This window comes from Vanessa cardui, chromosome 21 (assembly GCF_905220365.1).
Source record: "Vanessa cardui chromosome 21, ilVanCard2.1, whole genome shotgun sequence".
Classification (NCBI taxonomy): Eukaryota; Metazoa; Arthropoda; class Insecta; order Lepidoptera; family Nymphalidae; genus Vanessa; species Vanessa cardui.
Genome location: NC_061143.1, coordinates 5,964,412 through 5,990,691, shown reverse-complemented (window position 1 = coordinate 5,990,691; position 26,280 = coordinate 5,964,412). Strand labels below are relative to the sequence as shown.

The 26,280-nt window shown below is 34.1% G+C and overlaps 1 protein-coding gene across 1 annotated transcript in view; it reads right to left on the bottom strand.

The window, feature by feature from the left end:
* Window positions 1-826: 826 nt before the first annotated feature.
* Window positions 827-26,280, bottom strand: part of LOC124538771 (semaphorin-5B) — a 47,155-nt gene continuing 21,701 nt past the window's right edge. Inside the window, exons 4-20 of the mRNA XM_047115955.1 lie at window positions 14,151-14,358; window positions 12,570-12,724; window positions 11,909-12,068; window positions 11,180-11,379; window positions 10,680-10,841; window positions 10,269-10,566; window positions 9,502-9,712; window positions 8,825-8,977; window positions 7,737-7,940; window positions 6,894-7,133; window positions 6,430-6,506; window positions 6,082-6,301; window positions 5,649-5,807; window positions 5,053-5,196; window positions 4,219-4,341; window positions 2,467-2,609; window positions 827-2,202 (exon numbers count right to left, since the gene is read on the bottom strand). Of these exons, the coding sequence (XP_046971911.1) occupies window positions 1,969-2,202; window positions 2,467-2,609; window positions 4,219-4,341; window positions 5,053-5,196; window positions 5,649-5,807; window positions 6,082-6,301; window positions 6,430-6,506; window positions 6,894-7,133; window positions 7,737-7,940; window positions 8,825-8,977; window positions 9,502-9,712; window positions 10,269-10,566; window positions 10,680-10,841; window positions 11,180-11,379; window positions 11,909-12,068; window positions 12,570-12,724; window positions 14,151-14,358 (3,091 nt within the window). The 3' untranslated portion in view covers window positions 827-1,968. The remainder of the gene's footprint in view (window positions 2,203-2,466; window positions 2,610-4,218; window positions 4,342-5,052; window positions 5,197-5,648; window positions 5,808-6,081; window positions 6,302-6,429; window positions 6,507-6,893; window positions 7,134-7,736; window positions 7,941-8,824; window positions 8,978-9,501; window positions 9,713-10,268; window positions 10,567-10,679; window positions 10,842-11,179; window positions 11,380-11,908; window positions 12,069-12,569; window positions 12,725-14,150; window positions 14,359-26,280) is intronic.

Below are 26,280 nucleotides of genomic sequence, written 5' to 3'. Positions count from 1 at the left end.
GATAAAACTAACATTTACATTCGTTACCATGGCACTTGAAAAATAAACTACTCTATAGATGGTCTTTACCAAAGACGATTCTAGAATTGAATTGTCTATGATCTTTGAATCGAACAAAATAATTTCGAATCTGTCAAATTGATTAAGACGTATCTATATAGAACATTCGATATTTAAATTCGCAAAACATACCGACCACACTATCACAAATTAAAATACTTTAAAAATAACATTTAATTTAATTTCTATATAAAAAAATAAGTAGTAGGATACTATAGACAAGCTCATTATTTATATAAAGTATTCTATTCAATATATAATCAAAGTTAAACAGAAGATACAAAAGCAATTAAGTCGAAGGACTTTTTAAGCAGAAACTCACAAAGCATTCTCACTTTAACGGTTTCTATAAACTTTTTACTTTTCTTTTCTAATTAGCAGAGCTGTTGAAAATTCATTGAAACGCCTGTCTCGCCGACAAATGGAGAATCTTTGTCGCTCGCCATTTCTACGATTGCATGGATTGAGATATAAAGGATTCCCTTTGATAAATTTTACTGACATTTATAAAATAAGTCAACTCTCTATTATGTTTTTTAAATATATTGACGTAATTTATTTAAATAGTTTTTCCATTAACTAAAACTGGTGTCAAAATATTAATCGATATATTCATTAAAAAAAAAAAGAAGCGAATTCGTTTTTTCTTCAATCAAACGTCAAAAAACTTATTGAGATTCTCCTGTAAATTTTCAAACAAACAATAAATATTTGTATATCTATTAATAATCTAATATAATAGATATTAAAATGGAAATTAATTGGAATTTTTAATTAATCTTAAATTATTAAAATTGTATGAAATTTATTAGGGAGTATAAAAACATATGACGGCCTATATTTAGAGATACAACTTAATAGCAATGTCTTGTATTTTATATGAATACACGTACTTGTATAAGGTACATGGAAAAGATATCAAAATCTCCTAAGTATTACAGATGAGATAATCCCTACAGATAAAAAATATATCATTGGAAATATTTTCACAGTATTTTGTAAATAACTTTGAAGTTACATCCATAAACATTATTCTTTCTAAAAGTTCCCAGCCCACCGATCGCTGTAATGTATCACGGTACGGGAATAAAGTAAATCCATTCCCTCGGCGGATCTCACGGGACTCCTTTGAATATAAAATATTCACCTTTCCGTATAAATATCCGTACTATAAATAATATATTGATTATTTGTAATGTATAATTAATATATTGAAGTATATAAGCTTATTCAATTCATTTAATCTATTATTAAGTAATACGCCGTCATCTTTACCTAAGTATAAAAATTCCAAATTCAAAATCGAAAATTTCATAATTTATCATTGATATGAACATTACATTTAATAATACCTATTAATTTATTTTAAATGTCTCTGAAATAACTATTAAACAGTTTCACAATTTTAGAAGAAAATTTCCAACCGCCAAGTTAATTAGCAAGCAAGTTCAATTTTATCCCTTTAGTTTCAACTTAATTTATTGAACGATGTCGTTAAGATAAAGTTCTATAGTTATGGTCATAAACACCTTAAGCTGACTTTAAATAAAGTCTTTGTAATGAAACTTCTCAGAGACTAATTTGAAATAATCTCTGACTCAATGGAAGAACGTCCTTACCATTGTCAATATTTATATCATATCATGAGATCTACACAACCTGGGTCGGATTTAGGGGAGGGGAAGCGGGTTAACCGTTTTGGGGCCTCCACAAGAGGGGCGAGATTCACATAAATCCAACTAACTATTTCAAAACCATTGACAAACCTGACTCATAGAAATTGATATGTCCAACTTATTTGTAAAATAATAATTAAGGCCTCCACTCCTCTGTTGCTTCAGAGCTCCCTGTGGCCTCAGGCCTCAGGCCTCAGGCCCTTTAAATCCGGTCCTCCAGACAACATTACGTTCAATAGAACTTGTCCTCTTCAACATCAATGTTGGTCTTGTTATTCGGCTGATTTGAGTGTCTTCTTAGAGTACCCATAGAGTCATACTCGTTGGCTATGGCCTTTGGGTACAGTTTGGGGGTAGTCATGGGGTTGTTGTGATTTGCGTTGGAAATGTTGTTACTCTTTGATAGAAGAATGCCGCTCGAGTTACCAATGCCCGTAAACGATGGTTGTCGTTTCGCTTTTCTAGGCTGTTGAGCAAATTAATGATTAAAAACATACCAATCCAAGTTAAAACTCGGATCGTAAATTTCCAACGCTCGAAGAACTTTGTTTAAGACTCGTTTATATTTGTCTAAGTTAAGAGCTTTTTAAATTTACTCTCTCTACGCACTGTTGGACTAAGTGATAATAAATTCGATGGAAAATGTCGCCCCAAACTGTTTTATTTTTATTAAATCGTGAAGAATAAAATTGTTACGGATTATAATGCTACCAAATAAAATATCACTTACAACTTCCTTCAACGGCACAGTGACGTAGCTGTTCTGTTTAGCGGTGATGTAGTGAGGGCTGGAAGGCACACGTGGCTGTCGGCTCCACGGTAGGCAGCCCCGTCGGTGACAGAAAACAACTCCAGCCAAGCAGACTAGGCAGCCTATTTAAATAAACAAAATATAAATTACAAAATAAATCTGTAGTAAGATATAGATTAGCAAAAACAATAATATGACGTCACAATATAAGCACCAGAGGAGACAGACAGACTATGTAGCGATAAATATTATAATGCATTCCGATTTAACAAAGAAATCTTGCTCGTATTTTTTTCAGTCTATATCATGCAATCTCGTTTTGTACCGTAGCGAACGAAAATAGCTCGTTATTATTACATTATAAAAGTTATAAATGAACATTCTATTTATAGTCCGTTAATACAAAAATCGTGGCGAAGTTAATATCTTCGCCTAAGTTATGTGTTAGAGCCTCAAAGAGGGGAGCAATTAAATCTCTCTCACCAACAAACACATATGTATATGAAACCATTTTCCTTATATACTAACAAATATGAAAATGTTCATAGCGCGATCTAGGACATTTACATAAGTTTTATTTTCTACGCGGAAAATAGTAACATAATGGCGAGTATTTACAATTCAAAATGGAAATTTTAAAAAAATATTTTTTTACTGTCAGTCAAAAATATTTGTTTAAGATTGCTAAGCAGTAGTAATAGATTTCTAATTCGGAGTCCGAAAAAAATATAATTACAGCGCCATCTAGCGGACTAGTGCGAAAACACGTGATAAAGTAAATTATAAGAATTCCATCAAATTCATATAGATGGTATCCTGAATAAATTTGTAGAATAATGTAAGAAAAGGTGATCTGTTTGAGATTAATACTTCCAGCAGCCACTTTGTTATAACTCGACACTAGATGACCACAGAAAATCCACTTGAACACCATCTAACCATACACCATGACATTTTATGCATAAATCCACACAAAGAACAGGATTTGCTAGAACAATGTGTAATAAGTACTATATAATTTTTGTTGACACATTGCCCATTCAACTGAGTACTGTACAATTGTTTTTGGCCTTTGACTACATATTTCGATTTCAGTACCTAAGGACCATAAAACCAGTTTTTTAAGATATTGTTTTTAAATGCAACACCAACTGGGTATTTATATATTGGCACGAAGTTCCTTATCGCGTTACACTCTAGACACTAGACATATATATATAGAGTATTGGAAACCAGGCCAGTGAGAGTTAGATTAAAATAATCAAACACTTGTAATATGTCTGTGTTTACAATTGTATGTATTGTAGATACATACATACAATTGTACATAGGTGCAATAAAATTATACAGGTGTTTACGTTTTATTTATTTTTATCAATAAACAACAGTTAAGCCTATAGAATGGTTCGCGATGAGGGTGTCTTTTTAGATAAACATGTAATACTAATTTACAATTTATGTATGCTTCAAGGAATTTTTCATATCTCTGATTTAATTTTTTTTTTCTTTATAAATTAATGAATATTATAATTTATATTTAAAATTGTGAAGGAAATTTTTAACATTATCCATTTAGTGATTTTAATGGAACAATCGCATTTTATAAAACTGTTATTATTCTCTATCTTCATGTAGTAAATGTTTGCTTGCTTTGAATGTTAGATCCATTAAGACTTGAAAATATAACTAGCAAATTATATATCTGATGAGCTCTTAATAAATATAACTTACCCATAACAAAAGAAGCGACGACACATCCTATAATGCCGCCGATACTGAGCGACTCGTTGTCCGTCATCGTAACGAATGATGCCATTTGCACGTTCTGACTGTACGCCGGCATTGCGTATAATTCTGCGAGCAAAGTTTAGTGTTAGTAAATAGTATTTTCGATAGTATATATTACAGTACAGAGATCACAATCAACGACGTACAAAACAACAACAGCCTGTCAATTTCCCACTGCTAGGCTAATGGTTTCCTCCCCCATTAAGGAGAGGGCTTGGAACATATCCACCAGGCTATTCCAATGCGGGTTGCACATGTGGCAGAATTACTATGAAATTGGACACATACAGATTTCCTCACGAAGTTTTACTTCACCGCCGAGCACCAGATAAATTATAAAGACAAATTAAGCACATGAATCAGCGGTGCTTGCCTGGGTTTGAACCCGCAATCATCGGTTAAGATGCACGCGTTCTAAACACTGGGCCATCTCGGCTCACAGAGATCAATCAATTAAAATATCATTTATTTAGGTACGTTTTACGAGAACTTCTGACTCATCAAAGCTAGCACAGGTTCGGAACAAGAGAGAGGAGCTGAAAGAAAGTTCTTGTGGCAGAATTTCTATGAAATTTGTCGCATGCAGGATTCATCACAAAGTTTTCCTTCACCGCCGAGCACCAGATATTTTTTTTTACTTTATAAACACTGGGCCATCTCGACTCTAGTAGGCTTATAGATTCGTCAAAGCTAGCACAGATTCGGAACAAGAGAGAGAAGCTGACAGAAAGTTCTGGAAGGTCAAATAGTATCGCAGGCGAGCACGTGGCGACTGACCGTTGTCGAGCTCGTCGTCGGCGCAGCGCGCCACCTGGAGTTGCGCGCCCACGCACGCGCCCGCGTCGCAGCCGCGCCGCCGCACGCGCTCGCCGCCCGCGCACGCGCCCCACGCGCCCCACGCGCCCCACCCCGCCTCCGACTCTGCGCACACACACACACATATTAACATCATTGCACGTTTATTGAATGAGAAAGTAAGACATCGCCTCCGACTCTGCACAACACACACACATTAACATCATTGCATCATTGAATGAGAAAGTGAGACATCTTCACGGATGTGGTTGTGTATCTTTGATATTTTTTTTTATTTGAGTAGTATATTATGTAGATACTTCTAATTTGTAGAGAAACTCTTGCATTGTTTAACGGCTCACTGTAATTGGCGAATTTTAATTTTAGATCTTTAATACTTTGTTTACAACAAACTCATGTGCCTAAGTATGGCCATATATTTGTGATAAGTTAAACTTGTATGAGTAAAGATGGGAATGAAATGTAAAAAAATATGGAAAATAAAAAAAATTATATATATATTATTAAATGTACTTAATGTAATTAGCATTATGTACCTAGTAATATAAAAGACAAACCTGCACAATTGTTGACACAGATTCGTCTTTCCAACGCAGCACCTGCGTCTGCGCAACCCTCGGGGGACAAACACATTCGAGTGCGTGTTCGATGACCGGTAGCGCCGTTATCGCAGCCGCCATTACATTCGCTCCACTCACTCCAGCATGACCACTCGCCTAATTATAAGATGTAAAAATCGAGTTATTATTATTAGTAATTAATTAATATAAAATAATAATTAATGATGAAACAATCATAGGATAAATTCGAATAAAACATATATGACTATAATTAAGATTTAAATCAATCGACATAAAGATCTGGTATTGATAATCATAAACACTATTTTTTTTCATTCATGTGTCAAAACGGGGATTAATTAAAGTTTATGATATCGGAATACTACAGCTTCATGAATTTGAAAATGCTTTATGTTATATGGTATCTTACCGACACACGCATGCGTGTTGCACGCTCGCAGCATGTCTGCGGCCCCTACGCACGGTGGTTGCCGGCAGCGTCTTGTTCGTGCCTGCTGGCCTCCGCCGCACGCCGCGGAGCAGGCCCCCCAGGGGGCCCACGGCTCCCACGCGCCGTCCTCTGCGGGCGGACTGCTGCTGCACGTACCTCGAGAGTTGCAATAGCGTTCCTCCTCGCGGGCGAGCGATAACTGTTGCAAAAAAACGAGTTTAAGTTTTGTCGATAATTATAAAACAAAAACGTACGCATTTTTAATAATAAATTACGTGCGTGTAATAATTAAGGAACATGAAAATGAAAGACAATTATTGAACATACCCTAATCTGCTCCGGCGTGGGCGCCTTGCACAGAAACTTGAATCTCTTCTCAGTATAACTTCCGTCAGATGTATTACCTGTAACAATGATTAATTTTTAATTCATATTCAGAATAGAACTTTTATTAAACTTGTCAGATACATAGAAGGTGAAAATGTGTACACAGAAAAAATAAGTTTAAAAGGTATACTTATCCCTGGAAGAGATTTCTTCCAGTATACCCAAGAAAGAAGAAACATAGACAGGAAAGTTAAAAGGTAGACAAGCAAAATCATGCAACAGGAGAAAAGTTACAAAACCACAAAAAAAAATATACTAAATTAAAACTAAAATTACAAATATATATATATTAAAATAATTATAAAATAATAAATAATGAATATATTAAAATATAAATAAATATGTTTATGCCATTTTACCATGAATCAAGTTTGGTTTATGCGTTATAACCAATGAGCACTCACTAGGTATCTGCACCCAGGGGGTCCAGGCGGTGGCCTTCCTGAGCTCGCAGGGTCGCAGGTCGCAGGGCTGGCGCTCCACGCGCGGCCCGTCGCAGTCGGCGCCCCCGTGCTGCGGCGCGGGGCTGTCGCACGTGCGGCGCCTCTCGCGAGCGCCCGCGCCCGCACCGCAGCCCGAGCCCGTGCAAGGTGACCAAACACCCCAAGCCGACCACGACCCATCCACGGGCGCCAGGGCTGGATCTGAAACAGTGTCGTCGCCTTTAGATATTCCCTTCGACTCATACGAAACGTTCAGAGCGCGTGCACCATATAAAAAACTAGCGGTCGCCCGCGGCTTCGCCCGCGTAGATAACGGTTCATAATCAATCTGCTAATATCCCTACTGCTGAGGCACGGTCACATTTGAAGAATTACTGCAACCGGCGCTTGGATCTATTGTGATAAACCTCAAATTCGTGATCACAACACCTCAGCCAGACCAACATCAGCCACGAATCTGATGAGGTTCTTAGGGTCGGAGGCGATTATGCCCTCTAAGGACCGGAGTTAGAACATTTTATACTTCTATCTTTTATAGTTTAGGCATCATACGCAAAAAATCAACTTTTTTGGTAATTTTTTTCCTTTTTTGTCCGAAAAACCCAAAATATCTTACGGAACCCTATTTTTTTTCAAAATAAAATTTAGCCTATGTTATGCGGGATTAATTTAGCTTTCGAATGGTGAAAGAATTTTTAAAATCGGTCCAATAGTTTTTGAGCCTATTCATTACAACCAAACAAACAAAGTTTTCCTCTTTATAATATTAGTGTAGATAAAAATGAGATAAAAATATTCACTCACCAGGACAAGGGGGTAAATTGGCGCAGTACATATCCTGGGTATCTAGACCGACGCACACTCGACCCCCGAAGCGAGGTTCCGGGGAGGTACAGGAGCGACGGCGGGACTTCACTGCGATACCGCAAGAGGTGGAACACTCGGACCAGGCAGACCAGGCTGACCAACCACCGTGAACGGTGCAATTGGTCACCTCTATACTGGCACCTAAAAAGAACACAACAAAGATGTTAATATAAAAATAAAAATATTGTCGTCTTAAATTTTCTCGATTATTACACATTTAAATAAAACTAGTTATAACGGATTTGTATCGCGTATATTAATTATTTTTGACATCCCGACGTTTCGAGCACTTTACATTAATATACGCGATTCAAATCCGTTGTAACTAGTTTTATTTAAAAAATATTGTTGAATGTATGTCAAATACTAATATCGGCGTAGATCATGTGACATAATTTTATCAAGTTTTTCTTTTTTTTTATGGTATAGGTTGGCGGACGAGCATATGGGCCACCTGATGGTAAGTGGTCACCATCACCCATAGACAATGACGCTGTGAGAAATATTAACTATTCCTTACATCGTCACTGCGACACTAACCTTGGGAACTAAGATGTTATGTCCCATGTGCCTGAAGTTACACTGGCTCACTCACCCTTCAAACCGGAACACAACAATACTGACTACTGTTATTTGGCGGTAGAATATCTGATGAGTGGGTGGTACCTACCCAGACGGGCTCGCACAAAGCCCTACCACCAAGTTTTTCTGTTATCACAACAACTATTAATTTGAAAAATAAGCAATAATCAGAAAATAAGCGCAGGCGCACCTCGCAGGCGTCCCCGCCGGCCGCGGGGCGCGGGTTGTCGCAGCGGCGCGTGCGGCACGCGCCGCTAACACTTTACATTAATATACGCGATTCAAATCCGTTATAACTAGTTTAATTTAAAAAATATTGTTGAATGTATGTCAAATACTAATATCGGCGTAGATCATGTGACATAATTTTATCAAGTTTTTGTTATCACAGGAACTAATATTTTGAAAAATAAGTAATAATCAGATAATGATCGCAGGCGCACCTCGGCAGGCGTCCCCGCCGGCCGCGGGGCGCGGGTTGTCGCAGCGGCGCGTGCGGCACGCGCACGTGTCTGGCGCGCCGTCGTACAGCGCAGGCGCGGCGCCGTGCTGCACGCACGCCTCCCACGACGACCACGCCGACCAACCGCCCGCCACTGCCACCGTTATTGTATTATTAATATTATACAATATTAAGAAGAGAAAATGAAACCTCATAATAAAACTCGAACAATGCTATTGAAGTTTCTTATTAATAAAAGGAAATATACATATATATATATATATATATATACAATTTATTATAATATCTTATACTTATGTTCAAAATTTTGTTTAATAACGAATAAGTTTGTAAATGTACAATTCATATCAGTCTTGCTTCGTCAAAAATGTTCTGTATACCTACTGTATTTTTGCTTTGTATTTTTTTTTCTTCAGGAACTTACTGTCCTTTAAGCATAAAAAATTTAAATCCGAAATTGGCTTCTGTTTGGACAATGTATTTTACTTTTATTAATTACTTTTGTATAAGCCGTGGATTTTGTTACAAATAAATAAATAAAAATACCAGACTGGACACATTGATATTTAAAAAAAAAAAAAAATTCTTACATAGTCAACACAACAAAGGTTTTTTCTAGTACTAAAACTGATAAGTAGAGGCGTCAGAAGTACTCACCAGGCATACTGACAGCGGGGCAGCTGGCCGTGCTCTGCGAGAAGTACGCTTCGTGCAGGTGCGCATGCGCTCGCACGCACAGTTCGCGCGCGTCGTCCCAGCCGCAGTGCGGGTCGGCCGCGCCCACGCAACTCGAACGCGTCTTGTAGCGAAAGCAGCGCTCACTGGATACGCGCAACACGCCCTCGTCGCTTCCTATGTAGAGAGACATCTGAGGACAACAATAAAATTAAGCAAACCAATACTGAACGTATAATTTATTTGACTGGTTTTTAAATTTAATTTTATATTATTTAGTAGTAAGGAACCCAGTAAAAGTTGATTGTTTTTTAATTCTAGTACATATTTGCCGAAAAATATCGTATTAAAAATTCCATATTTAAATAACGCGCAAAAACGCTACTTGGACAATATGGCGCTGCATATGGGTCGGTGATGTCACTCTGCTGTATTTTAATCTGTGGTACGTATAGTAGAAAAGCAAAGTTTACAAGAAAGTGACTTCATCATAAGCCCGTCCAGGTCAGGAGCGTTTTGTGTCACGTGACAAACGTTTGAAAAAATGCATTTTTAATTATTAATTTTTTAATAAATTAAGTGTTATTTTCAACTTTCGATAGTAAATAACCATTTTTAAACTCATAATCTACACTGATTACAATAATTCACAATTTATTTTTCGAATTGTCAAATAGCCTATTCATAGATCTTTATATACAGAAAAAGAATTAGACAGTAAATAAAGAAATGCCGATTTCAATACTTACAGTATCTTTTACGAACTGCATCGACAGTATATTAAATCCGCCCTTGTTATCTTTCATCTTCCAAACCTCCACCACACAGGCGCCCTCATACTTCGGCAATATTGCCAGTTTTAAAATGTCGTCATTCTGCGTCGCCACGAAAACAACCAGTTGTTTAGCGACATTTTTTGTGTTGGCAACATCGACGGTCACGTGTGTGAATCTCTGTAGCGTCGCTTTGTAAACAGGCTCGCCGGATATGGGCTGTATTGATTCGTACATTAAGTGGTATTTGTGGTACTCGATGGATTGATGGGGTCTGTAAGATAAATTATAAGGGATACAGAATACAATTAACATTACAATAAGGCTTATTTTTCTTTAACTCTGGGGTGAATTATTAAATTTATTGTTTTGAAATGAAAAACGAACCTAGTGTCTGGATTGCAACGGAAATGTTCCCGGGCTTGCCGGGAAGGTGTCCGCGGTTCCCAGGTGGACATCGGCGAGTCCTTCACTTTGTAGGGCCCTTCGAAGGCTAAGTGGATGTCTGACATGTTATAAATGCACACAGCACTGCCGGCTATGCTGTTACTGTAAAATTATAAAAAAAAAAACAAATACAATAAAAAAAACTGATCACAGAAAATATTTATTAATATTATTCTAGAAAACTTTGACGACCTCCGTGGTCGAGTGGTGTGTACACCGGTTTTCATGGGTTCGCCTCTCTGAGGTCCCGGGTTCGATTCCCGGCCGAGTCGATGTAGATTACCATTAGTTTTCTAAGTTGTCTTGGGTCTGGGTTTTTGTGGTACCGTCGTTACTTCTGATTTCCATAACACAAGTGCTTCAGCTACTTACATTGGGATCAGAGTAATGTATGTGATGTTGTCTCATATTAACTAACTATTAACTAAACTGATACTCACTCAGGTGTGGTAAAGACAGCGACGAGAATCTTCTCTTGCGACAAATATTCCACGCTCTGTACTTCGTCATAGTAAAACGGTACATCTCCGGGCACTGCGCATTTGAGTCTGGCTTTTAGGAAGGTACTCCAGTTGTTTTTCATCATCAGGTGACCACCTGAATCGTTTTTGCATACACGAGCGATACGTGAATATATGATCTGAAATAAAACTTCATATGAATAATCCATACTAATATTATAAATGTGATAGTGACTCTGTCTCTCTGTCTGTATGTCTGTCTGTCGATCTTTTACTACTTAACCAACGAATCGAATTTGTTGAAATTAGGCAGCAAACTATGTGGCAAACTTACAATATTATATATATACACTTACAATATTTTAATGTTTGGTTTGTAATCTTTTATATTTTATATTTTTTCTGTTTGAGTCACTCTGTTAAAGTTTTTTTTCAATACTTTAAACATTGTAATCTTTTTGGCCTTACATTTTAAATCAATGTAAAACTATAATTATGTTTTGAAAAACGCTATTGATTACAAACAAATAAATAAAATTAAAAATAACTTTAGCTCCAAGAAAAGAAATATGACTATTTTTTGCCTAACACACGACAACCAAAACCTAAAACGCGAGCGGCTGACAACGAATGATATATAAATTAGTGTTAATATATTTTAACTAACTAAATACAACCTACTTCTATTCAATGAAAAAAATAACATACCTTCCCACAATTTAAGTATTCTACAGCAACTTCTCTGAAGACAAAGTACACGAAGTAGTCGTCTTCAAAACTACCCACAAATTGTGGTTCATTGAGCCAATTGAGATCGTACTGCGTCGTCCGAAGCATGCTAGAGTCGCGTGGAGAAGCTCCTTGACTCCTGAAAATGTAAAAGATGAATGATAAGGTCGCTTTCGAAATAACTACTTTTTAGTTGATATGGATTTTTGCTAGTTACGTCTTTTTCATTTTACAGGGTTATCTAAAAAATAGGTCTAAATGTAAGTAATTGGATTATTACAGTACTATAAGATACAAAATTATTTCATCAATATCTTTTGTCTAATAACTACAAATTAGACACGGATGTTAAGGCTTAGCTAGTATAATAATCTCTGTCAAGGCACGAAATATTGCCCTAAAATAGAATATTTTCAATCAATTGGAAACGTCATAAAATAGAAACACCGGGTCTATACAATGCAATTTACATAAACAAATGGCTTAACAAGCTTTCTTGATAGTGAACACAAAATCTATTTACAGTAGTTAGAAAATACATAAACATTAGTGTATGGGAAGAAACCATAAAAGGCAATCTTCAATTATTTCCCCATTAAATCGTAACAAGACTTGAGTTCGATTTTCAAATTCACATTACCTGCAAATAGCAGTATCAGAACTGGTGAAGTCTGTTGGTGTCCCGGCGTAGTACTCGCCGCTGCTGGCAAATATAGCGGTCACGTTGGAGTCAGGGTTGTAAGGGCAGTTCGCGACACCTGACATCCATTCTGATACCATGTTCAACGATTCAATCTGTTGAATAACTTAGTGTTAGGTTTTATGTACGATGGACATAGGGTTCTTAAACTTATTTTTACTTGTCTGGACCGAATATTGAATAGATAGGTTTTCAGTTAAATGAACACACATATTTTTTTAGATCTTAAGATTTTAAAATAGCTTAGGTTTTCAGTTAAAGGAACACACATATTTTTTTAGATTTATTTTTTTAACTCTACTTCCATTGAAATAGGCTAGGTCTAGGCTAGAAAATAGGTCCGTGTGATCATTTATAACTTAAATATATATAATCTACATCCAAGCATATTTTCAGAAAAAGATAAATGTATCGAAAATGTCATGTACTCTTATCAATTTTGGAAATTATGATGAATTAAATAGGTACTAAAGACCTTGTCTACAATTTTAGCAAACGGTGGGAACAACGTTATTCAAGATATTAATAATAATCCCCCTCTGCCACAAATGGTTGCACATGAATATACCCGCATTTATGAATTAACGAACAAATCTTTAGTTAATAAGGGTCTAGTTATTTTAGGAAATGTTTTTAATATTTCAGGCAACACCAATGGTCGTTTTACATCTTATAATTTTAGAACTTCCAGAATCAAATCTCAATAATTTTGAGGTTTTTAAGTATCACTTTAACATTATAGTTATGAATAATAATTATATACATATAAAATGTTTATCTGACTTTGTGGTCGGTAATATCTGTTACTTAGCTCTTAAGGAATCTCGAATAACTTCTTTTTGATGGTTGATGATGAGATTGATACTTGTTTTTCTGTACCTAATTTTTGATGATGCCAATATGTCCATTTGAAAATTTGCGTGCAAAAACTAATTTGATAATCTAACTATTGCAACACATTACTATATTAGAACCAATTTCAAGTTAAACAGATATAAAAGATATATGATTTAAAAAAAAAATTATAAAACCTTAAACCTTTTTTGGAAGACAAAACATCGAATAAGATACGTTAATTTCCAAAAGACATTTTTATCATTAATTTGGAGGTTAATGAGTTAATTATGTTCCAAAATAAGTTGTACGATTAAGGCTTAAGTGGGAAATGCCAAAACATTTGTCACGCACGATTAACGCACGGAAAGGACCTCAAGTAATTATTGACGACGACCTTGTTGCGAGATAATTAGTCAAAATCTCTTTTCGAGATAAGATAACACATTAATAAAATCATCGCAGTAAATACTTTAAAGCATAATTGTTTACGATTTTAGAAAATATCCGTTTTATATGTGAAAAAAAAATTTTTAAAAAGTTTCTCACAAAATAGTTTTCACTTAAAATTTACATCGATTTAGCGAAATCGTTAGTCATATTATAAAATTATTTAAATTCCGAACGTCAATTTAAATTTTAAGAACAGGATCTACGTAGTTTCTTAATTGGTTTTAATTTAAATACCTCTCTCCAACTGCAAACTGGACTGAACGCGTTGGTCCCACACGCGAACAGCTTGTGGCCGTATGAAAGCAGTACTTTGATGTAATTGTGGCAGTTCTCCTCGGTCTGGCCCTTGTCTTGACATTGCTTCACTTTGTCGCTAGCTGCGGGCCACTCCGCACGCTCCAGCGAACGAAGACCTCGGAGGGAGAGGCGATACAGCGTATCCCTGGAATATAGTTGGTTTTATTAATACGTTTATACGCTTTATTTATGTAAAACTATTTTCTATCATTCATCATAGCTGCTCATTGAATCAGTCATTCATTCATTCCTTCTCTCCAGATACATACGTCATAATTATATTCATTTCCTTTGCCTGTAAGTCGTGACACAATCAATCCTAATTGTATACGTTTCTTTCTTTCCGTGTATGCTTAAACGGTTGATAGAATATAATTGTCATTTACGTTAAACCAGTGCAGTGTAATAATATTATGCTATTTCTTAGTATATACTTAATATACAGATAGATAGAAGATTAGCAATTAAGACTGTAAACATATCAGTTTTTAAAATGCACCAATCAGAAATGCCCAATAAATCAACTATTGGTGAAGTATCAACCAGCAAAAGCATTCTCAGGGAGGTTTAGCATAAGGCTGACCTGTCGTAATATTTAAACTAGAACTTCAAAATCACATGCAACATTCTAGTAAATTTGCATACAGCCCGTTAGAATATTGAATATCATTCACAAGTCGTAGTCGCCTGTTCTTATTGTAACATAGTAATAACCAGCGTAATAACGATATACTATAGCATAAACACACGCGTACAATTGCTTACTTTTCAAAACACAAACAGTTCGACCAAAACTTATAAATATTGAACAGCTACATCAATAAAGTTTCGTTTCGTCTCCTTGTCCGACAACCATAGCCAGGCTACATTAATTAAAATTTACGTGTAATGTTGATTTTGTATTGGGACAAGTTATATACATATTGATTTATTTTTGTTTCTTTAAATAATAGTAGCAATGCCTTATTATGCTTGTGCTAGGAGTGGGGATTACAATAACCAAATGGGTCCGGATTTAACCTGCTACGTTTTACACCGCTAGGTAGCTAGTCCTTGAATTGGTGCTATTGACGTTTAAATATTTATGTATATTGTTTTTTTTACAAACAAAAAAGTAACTGATGTACAAAAATCATACATTTTAATATAGAAAAATCCTAGCTCTTAAGTCGAAGAAAAAAAAACGATATAAAACTATATAAATTATTTTATCATCCCTTGCCTACACGTTATGTCGTGGTTAGAAAGATGTTTTTAAACAATTACTTCAACTTTAAATTTATTTTCTTGTTCATACTTAAGTATATTTAAAGACGGTTCAAGCGATTGGAAAGATCAAGGTGTACACGAATAAACCATAATTTGAGACATTAATTTCACCCTTGCTTCATCCTAGCATGTTCAAAAACAATGGAACGCTTATTACTTTCTCCTAGATTAGAAGTTATTTGTTTGACACGGAATTAACCGTCTGACCTTAACTGTTCATGGATGAACCCATAACACAATAAATTGCAATCTTTTTATTAGTCAGTTACTAATACTAAGATACTATAAAGATTTTGTTTGTTTGTAAGATTTCAATTTTTTATAAAAATTCTTGTGTTCCTGTTTGAAGGATGAGTGAGCCAGATTAACTAAAGGCACAAGTGACCTAAAATCTTCGCTACAACGTGAGCAGCGCATTCTCAATGGAAGGATTTTTTATTATTTTTTTTTTTAGTGCTAATGTCATGTGGCCTGTTTTCCTGTTCACCAATCTAAAGTACAAAAAAATAAAGCTTTGCGTACTCATTTGCGTTATCAAGTTTTATTTTAAATTTTATTGACTTGGGACTTACTTACTTACTGACTTATTAATTGAATGAAATATTTCCTTTTTGGTTGTTTGTAGGAAATTTCTTCAAGAAATAAGGATCTGATAATTTTTGCATGTATTTTTTTCTGTAAAGTATTTTAAAATATTTAATAAAAAACAAATAACATGCCAAACATGCCATAGCTGAAATAGTAACAGCTACGGGTGAAACCATGTGGAACAGCTACAGTGATACAATACGCATAGATACAAAGGTAGGATGGATTTAGTTCAAGTCCATCCAAGGCTCTGGGTGGGTATTACCTACTTATCAAAATCAGTCAAATATTTTGTTTTGGTTTACAGGATAAGTAGGAAGAACTTAACATCTGAGATACTGTAATTGACAGGGATTAGAAAGAGCAATTTTATGAGCATTGTGTATAGTATACATATTTTAATTCATGTTATGTTGTAATGAAAAAAGTTTAAACTACCTTTTCTTTTCTTTCTAAATTGATATGTTTTTTTTTTTGTCTACAATAGAAATATTAAAATTGACAAGGCTGACTCGGTGTTTGTGGCCATGTTAGTGTGCTTGTATGAATTTTATAAATAAACATAAAACAGTGTCAGCTTACTAGCACCTACTAAGTTTCGAATAAAACGCGTTTAAACATACAATATACACGGTAACACTCTGAAACGTGATTATTCTCGTATTACATCCACGAATAGTGATACTGGCAACTTTATCTTATGTATTTTATGGGACTACAGATAATTTAGTTCCTGCTCTGCGTTTTACTTCGAAAATAAATATGGTATTGTAGCTTTCGTTTCAATGAAACACGTTTCGACTTTCTATAGGCAAGATTATTAATTCTAATATATTTGCGCTTACCGATATAACACAACCATTGAAGCTGTTAATTCTTATTAAACCTTCTGTCTAATTAAAATGGCGCAGACTTTCTCTCAAATCTTAGCAATGAATGAACCCGGTTCGTATATTAAAAAAAAACCATTCGCTTTGCTTTAAAGTAATAAACATTTCTAATAGAAACAATAAAAAAGTAAAGTTAAGTAACAGCCTGTAAGGGTTTGGAACATATTCGACCACGCTGTTCCAATGCGGGTTGGTGGAATGTACATGTGGCAGAATTTCGATGAAATTAGACACATGCACGTTTCCTCACGATGTTTTCCTTCACCGCCGAATACGAGATGAATTATAAACACAAATTAAGAACATATATACAGTGGTGCTTGCGTGGGTTTGAACCCGCAATCATCGGTTAAGATGCACGTGTTCTAGCCACTGGGCCATCTCAGCTCTGGGCAACAAGCTTTTTAAACAATAATATCAAAGATCTCAAATATCATTCAAATATAGTATAAATATATGAAACCAACAATTTATTGAAAATACCTTTTAAATTTCGAACAAGGCACTTAGTACAGTTAGTCATAGTTATGGACCAGATGTCTACGTATTATACAAGACTAGAGGTGTAATAGAAAACATAAACCGCAATGATTTCACATGATGTGGCTCACCGCGAGCCCTAACGTTGCAAAAGCCCCCGCTATTCTCTAAACTAGCACAGTATGTTATATCATCGTATATCCAACACCAAGTGATATCGCATTTCAGTGCGATACGGAGTAACTGTATAGTCCTAGGAACCTATCAATCCGTAGGGTCGCTGTTTATCTGATATGCAGCGCGAAGGATATTCATATTTTGAAGACATTAGTATATATAATATTCTTTTAAATAACTTTTGAGTTGATATGTGTTTAAGTGCAGTTTTAGTAGTCATTTTAGTGAAAATAAATTGTACCTTTAAATGAACGTTGTAGCCGCCTTAAAGAGTTGCACGCTTATATTAAGTCTAAATACATATATGTTTTATACGTATAAGTTGTAGGCACTGCTAATTTAAATTTAATCAGTTATGAATGATTGTCGTTAAAGACATACTACAATTAAGACAAACATTTGCGTAATTTAATTCTTGGTTATTGTTCATTCATTATATATTTTTTATAAATTATTCATTCGCTAAACATAAAAAAGTATTTATTTTTATAATAAAATATAAAAGGTTATTCTACTTCAAATTCCATTTTCAAACAATACTAATCGCAGTGTAGTTAAATTAATTTTGTAGAATCAAATTACTCGCAAATCTGTAGCTGTTATAAAAAATTAAAGAAACTTAACATAGCCTCGCCATGAACGCAGTGGTAAGCCATCCTCGCTCTATAATCCTGGGAGACTATCAATCCGCTATACGTACGATTGCAAGAGGCCAGAAGGTCACTCTTTGTGTAACTAGTATTGTAAGTTTCATAATACAAGCAAAATTACAATTGTTCAATTGTTATAAATACAAGAATTTTATTGGTCTTGATAATATTACAATAATATCTCGTAAAGTACGATACGATTCCGATCTTAAATTTTGTGTTCGTTCGAAGTTACTTGATAATTTTCTCTGTATAAACAGTTCATGACAAATATTTGTCTGTTTGTATGCTTAAAATAATACATATTTTAAACTTTAATATACATAAATGATATATAGAAAAAACAAACAGATGGTAATTATTTTCCATCGGGTGAGCCTCCTGCTCGTTTGCCCCCTATAACATAAAAAAAGAAAAAAGCATTACATAAAGTATGACATTGCTATTTAAATATCTATGTTAATAAATCAGAAGATATTATAATGCCTAACTATAATATAATACTATGCCAAAATGTATAAAACTTATACAAAAAGATGCAGCGCGTTTCGAAAAAGGTTAAATATACAATATTACTAGCTCAACTTGCGGTCTTTCTTCTTCCAATCCCCGTTTTATCTCCTTAGGGGTGAAGTTTCAGTTTGCCAAATACACAATATAAGAAGCAACCTATCTGCCAAATTTCATCGTAGCGTATCTGGGGTTGATGAATGGATGGTATCTGACGACCTAACCAGACGGGCTTGCACAAAGCCCTACCACTCAGCACTTTGACCCGGCTCCACAAATTCAGCTGAATTATTTACAGTCATCAATTTATACATAGTTTTATCCCCTTATCTTATACATAACATCAAATGTTTTTATTTATTTATTACAAAAAATGATTTAAATATAAATAACATATAGTTCAATTATAATTCGAATCGATCCACTCAACTTAATATTAATGAGAATTATCTATCACAATTTGCGACCTCGTCTGAGATAAATGCAGCCTAATTAGACGTTAGATTAGCGACATAATTAGCAAGGCAAGTATTATCATAAGGAAAGGATGATTAATGTGTGCACTCTATCAAATAAGTCATAAGCTTGAACTTAAACCGGCGGAACTGGCTCAAACATAACTCCTTATTAAGCTAACTTGGTTATAAACTAGAAGATCCGATGTGAAATGTTAATTACTTATTATATATTACATCTGTATAAATCTGAACTCGTTAAGATTGTTATTGCTTCTTTTTTAACGCAAGTTATGTATTTAAATCATTTTTAATCAGATCAAAAACGCCGTAATGTCAACGACCTATACGTTCAATTTTGCTCTTGTGTATTGGAATTTAAAGATTATATAAACGGCAGTCTTCGCATTTAATATTAAATAGACAATTTAAGTTTTTTTTTTAAACTAATGTTGTTGCTGTCTTACATCAATCATTTAACATTTAAATGTGTATAACCTGCATTAAATGCAACAAATAATATCGATTTTATTATCACGTGTCTATCATTTTTGCACAAAATAATATATATTAAATAAGTTATTTGAACATGACGTTAAAATTTACTATATGGCATGTACTTTGGAAGTAAAATAATCGGCGGGTTTTCGTAATGAGTGGAGCTATTATATGTATAAATGAAACTCGAAACTTACAGCAGAACAAGAGCGTGAAATATCAGAATACGATATGCGACAACGACTATAATGATATTAATATTAGTAGTATGTTTTTTTTACTTGAACATTTAATGTGTAAAATTCGAGAATAATTTTAATAGAATCTCACTGTTGCTGTAGGGTTTCGTATATACCTATAACCTACACAGCAACTCTTAATACCGGATCGTAGAACTTCAAACATTGCCCTCATCCGTAAAAAAAATTGTTCATATTTTGGATAGATTACCGATACGTCGTGGATACATTACGCGCCTATCTTCTTAACCATAATAAAGTATCAAGACTACATGACAATATACAAAAGATTTGTGTAGAATTGTTCTAAGAATAGATTTAAAATCCATTATCACATCAAAATGTACAAAACAGTTGATTCTAAGCAATTCAGATACACGCGTAGGATAAATTCGTTACACTCTCTACGTAAACACAAAAGACAATTTCAGTGAAATCGACCATTCCACCTAATGGCAACACAAAAAACTAAGCGGATCTCTGATAACTTTCCTTATGGTAACAAACGCATAAAAACTCGCTTCAGACCGTGTCTCTCTAGCTTCCCTGTTTTTATAGGACTGCGTTTACATAGAAGTCAATTGAACTTGTTTGAACGCATAAATGATACGACGATGACTTGTAAAACAACTCATTGCATTGATTTGCTGAGATAAAAATAGATCGAGGAACATTAGTTACGAACTTAAGCCGTGTTCGATCAATGTTAGAATGCAATGATAATAATTATAAGCTTATCTTGGTTCGAATATATTTAAGATTAAATAGCATGTCTTAAAAATAATTGTAATCCGTTATTTTGTATTTCGAATAGTTTACGAACAAGCTGTTATAAAAAACACAAAGGAGCCATAACTAAACCATTTGGGTTTACTTGTAAAAAGTAGTCACATACATAGAAATACTTTATTAATAAAATAAAAGAAAAACAATGTTTCAAATATTTCAAATTCTACCTTTCAAAATAGGCACATTTGCTAAAAAGTTATTTATATCAAAAAATTTAAAGTTAGAGAAGGAATATTGCTACATACTGACTTTGTTCGATAAATACAAGTAAAGCAAATATACAGCATATAAAAAAACTAACAAGCTATAAATCTTGTATACTGGAAAAAGGTTTTATCCTTTTAATGACTTAGGAAAGCTTCTTTACGAGACGTCGTTAAACAACAAGTAAAGAAGTTATTTTTACATATTTTCTTATTTAATATCGTATGCGTGCAAAAACATGTACTTGTATGAGTAAACTGATATTATGAAGACTTTATTTTGCATATAAATTAAATCTTTTTCCTGTACTTCCTACAGATTGCTGGTAGAGTTAAGAGGTAGTGGCAGTTACAGTTTTAAAGACCATTTTTAAATAAAGTCAAAAATATTTATTCATTATAGAATGCTTATACTTTTTCATAGATAGTAAAAGATCTATCACTAATAACAACATAGAATTGAATTGATAAATACACAGCTTCTTGCGATACCTCGATCTATCACTAATAACAACATAGAATTGAATTGATAAATACACAGCTTCTTGCGATACCTCGATGGGTTTTGCGTACACATGTGTCAAAATGACAAACAGTTCCAACACGTGTACGTCATATATCGCACGTAATATCGGTGACAATAGCACTTCAAAAGCTAATTAATTGACGATGCTAACGGTAACTGTAAATAACGGTGATGTCAGTTACATATATAATACTTTAATCAAAATAATTAACTTTTTTTATCGTTGTTGAAAACGTATACAATACAATTTAGTATGTACATATGTATATGTTAAGTCATCAACGACAGTACGGAATTGTGATCAGAGGTTATATGAAACTTAATTTAAAAAAAAAGTTTATAAAAACCACCAATGACCGAATTTATTATTATTTTCTACTCTATTGAAGCAAAGCGCATCTACTAATGTATTAAATAGTATAAAGTTTATATACTAATACCATATCCGAAACGCGATTCGCCTTCTGATGTAAGTTTAGTTTGGTTTAATTGCTTTTGTAATGAATCAAAACAAAATAATAAAAAAAACGTGTTCTCTTTAATAAGTAAAGATAATAATGAAAACGGTAATAATATTACATGAACTATATTTAATAAGTACAATCAGACTTGCAGCTCAAAAAGGTTAAACGGAATATACAAAGGTTAATAAACTAGTTTCTTTAATATGGAGGCGAGAATCGGTTGAACAAACATTCTGTTTTAATAGCTGGTTACACGCAGTACAGGTTACACAGTAAATTGACATGATATAGCAAACATATTCCGTTCCTTTGTAACACGCCGACATTACACACGTGTCATAAAATATACACCAATTCGGTATTTTTTTACTTCGATATTTTTTGTATTTACCTTTAACATGGTATTTCTTAACTTGTCTCCGTATATAGTCGTTTATATTACATTAACAACCTGTAAATTTTCTACTGCTGGGCTAAGCCCTTCGAGGAGAATTTGAAACATATTTTCCTCCAATGCGGGTAGGTGGATACGCATACGAATTTCTTTGAAATTGGTCACATGTAGGTTTCCTCACGAAGTTTTCCTTTACCGCCGAGCACGTGATGAAATATAAACACAAATTGGGCACATGAAAATTCACTGATGCCTGGGTTCGAACCAGCAATCATCGGTTAATATACACGCCTTCACCACTGGACCATCTCGGCTCTTTCGTTTATATACTAAGAAGTAAATACATAAACATTATATAAATAAATACGCTCACGCTACAAGTTGTTATACGCCCTTACAGTACTAACATGTAAAGTGTAAATACAAATATTCGTGGTAACCAAGGATATTACCCACGATCGTTAGCACAGACACCCACAACCATATTAAAGCAGTAATCTACAGTTTAATTTATTAAAGATAATTTACACCGCAGCGGCGTCGCAGTATGTTGTCTGTTATCGTCAGAAATAAATAAGACGCGATTCACTACACTTTATTTTTATATTTTTTACAACCTTTAGTAGCAAGCTTTGCGATTATAATTTTTACATAGTATAAAACAAAGTCGCTTACCGCTGTCTGTCCCTATAAATGCTTGGATCTTTAGTATTATGCGACGGATTTAGAGACGGTTTTAATAGATAGAGTGATTCAAACTCAATTTCAAATTGCTTTATTCAATATAGAAGAATTACACTTTCTTATTGATGGTCAATTGAGTCAGTACCACCGGAAAATAAAATACCCTGACCTGAGAAGAACCGGCGAAAGAGGTTTTTTTTGTCCTATGTATTATATAAACAATTAAAATGAAATGAAATAGCCAGGAGGCGATCGTTTCATTCCCAAGGTGTGCTATCAATGCGATTCGAGATCAAGGTCTTTGTATATAATACATGGCCGATGTAGTAGAGAAATATTGATAATTTCAGAAGCTTCTAATATCGTAAATAAACAAGTCCTGTAGTATACTTAAGATCAGCTTGCACCCTTGCGTGGCCGGTTTGGGTCGCTAGTTTATATATATAATGTAAGGAAAAAGTGCCTTGGATTATTATTACAGTAGATACGAGTACTAACAACACACTGTGTTAAATCTGATAACAAATTGTCAATATAACACTGTTGTTTTTTTTAAAAAAGGCTACGTTTGTAACATTGTAAAAATAAAACTAATAATACCATATAAAAAGTGTAATTTAAATAACCATACAAGTATATAAGTGGGTTGAATTTTGTTCACAATAAACTAAAGCCTTCCCGCCTCCAACATACAACAAAAAAGGCAGAATCGTACATTTTTTTTATTACTATATCGAATATATATTCAACTCCAACACAAGACATATATATCAAATAAGTTCTCAAGCAAGTTTTATATATATTATGCAAATAATATTATCATATAAAACTGGTTTATGTTATAAATTGTTTTAATCATTACGGTAGGTCAATTCCCATATGCATATATGTTATTACGTTAATAAACTAAAACTAACATCAACATGTATCATATTACACGTAATGTTTTAATTAGTTTACTCATACCGTGAAAACACACATTAGACCATTTTAATTTAATATTTCGATCAAGTTATACCAAAAACGTAACACAATATTTGAAACGGACTTTTATTAAATAAACCGGTTTCATACTATCACTGCATATTACGAAAGCGGCTTGAGAACGACGATTTTCGGAGATACAACTCATAAAACACCGTATAGACACTGATTAGGTCTATGTCTATGGACATACATATGCATATATAACTATCTACTAACAAAAGCACCGAAAACGTAAATGTGAATACTTTTAAATAAAAAAACAGAAATGTGCATACATTTTATGTCGTAGCTATTTCTTTGAGCGTAATAAACTTAGACAATGTCCAAATTGACTGCAACGTTTTTGGGGCAAATATATTTTTTCGTGCTGTCATTTTATTTTTACAAATGATATTACTCTTACTAGATATTGGGGTATTCGAGTAGTTTTTTTTTTATAAACAAGCCTGATGTTAAGTGGTTATCACTGCGTACGGTTACAAACAGCATTGATTATTAAATATTCTACGTCAAATGTTATATGCCCTAATGTTTATCCTGATGCAGTACCGCAGATTTTAAAATGTCATTACGATTGGCCAAGTGCTCTCGTTTTAAAGGGTTAACAGAAATACAGAGTGCCTTTCGTATTTACAATATTAACATAGAAACTTCAACTACCATTTTCTTTTTTCTACTTTTATGTTGCATCTATTAAAATCGTATGAAAGCTAACTAAAAGTGGATAAAGATAAATTAGATACTGAAGAGGTTTGACAAATGTTTTCAACGCTATTTAAATAAAATATACAAATAAAGTTCACTAATCAGTTGTTAATACACCGTTTGAGATACACGAATATATGCATATGTAGTACACGAACAGCGCACTAATTAGCCAACATTCACACCAGTCCAAGAACACGATAGTAATCGCTGATTCAATTCTAGCAAGTGTTTAGCATGCATTAACGCTTGATTGTACCGTTACAGGTTTGTTCCGAACTGTCCCGATCTATTAAATTGTAACCAACTTCACCGCTTAACTAAACCCACATAAACAATCTCAAAGAACACTAATGACTATAAAATATTATTGCTTCTTGCATTATCCTTAGACAGGATTACGTCTTAATAATAATTTTTTAAGCATATCGATATCATAACAATTTTTTATGCTATTGGTTGGCGGACGACCATATAGGCCACCTGATGGTATATGTTCACTACCGCCCATAGACAATCGCGCTGTAAGAAACAATAACCATTCCTTTCATCCCCAATGCACCACCAACCTTGGGAATTAAGATGTTATGTCTCTTGTGCCTGTAGTTACACTAGCTCACTTGTTGGCGATTTAATGAGTGGGTGGTACCCAGACGGGCTTGCACAAAGCCCTACCAAGCAAATTTGTATAAATTCAATAAATTACAATAAAAACGCGACTGGTTTTTATGATGCTATTCAATGCCAGATATCCATTTTTGATTTCATTCACGATTCAATGACAGAATCAAATGAGGCGAACCGAATCAGACCCGATCCGTTATGAACCTGTATCTGATAAGAGTCGACGTTTTATCATTCACTCTACAAACAGGTGAATGACTCAAAAAAAATAAAATTTTAAGTGTAATCAGTTAGCGAGCGCAGCGGGACAAACATTATTATCAACATTAAAATAATATTAAGATAGCGTTTTATGAACCATAATTCATTTTTTTAATATATTTGCTTTAACGTATAATATATGGTGTATTAAATTAAACATAAAAATGTTTAATAATCTTCGTTCGGAGATAATTACAAAGGTATTATTTATTGGAGGTCACATGCTTGTCATGTTTAAGGACGAGGTATTAAGAATTTAACCATTTATATTTGTTCTATATAACAAAAGTGTTAACATGTGTTCAAACATATATGTAATGTTTTATTAATATCAATAGTTATTCTTCTGCCAAATAACAGTACTCAGTATTGTTGTGTTCCGGTTTGAAGGGTGAGTGAGCGAGTGTTACTACAGGCACATAACATAACATCTTAGTTCCCAAGGTTGGTGGCACATTGACGATGTAAGGAATAGTTAATATTTCTTACAGCGTCATTGTCTATGGCTGATAGTGACCGCTTACCATCAAGTGGCTCATATGCTCGTCCGCCAACCTATACCATAAAAAAAAAGAAAAAAATTAATAAATGAAGAAAGCTACTTTAGGTGACGCATTGGAGATTTGAGGAAAGTTTAATTTATATAATATTAACCACCACCCATAAGTTACCTA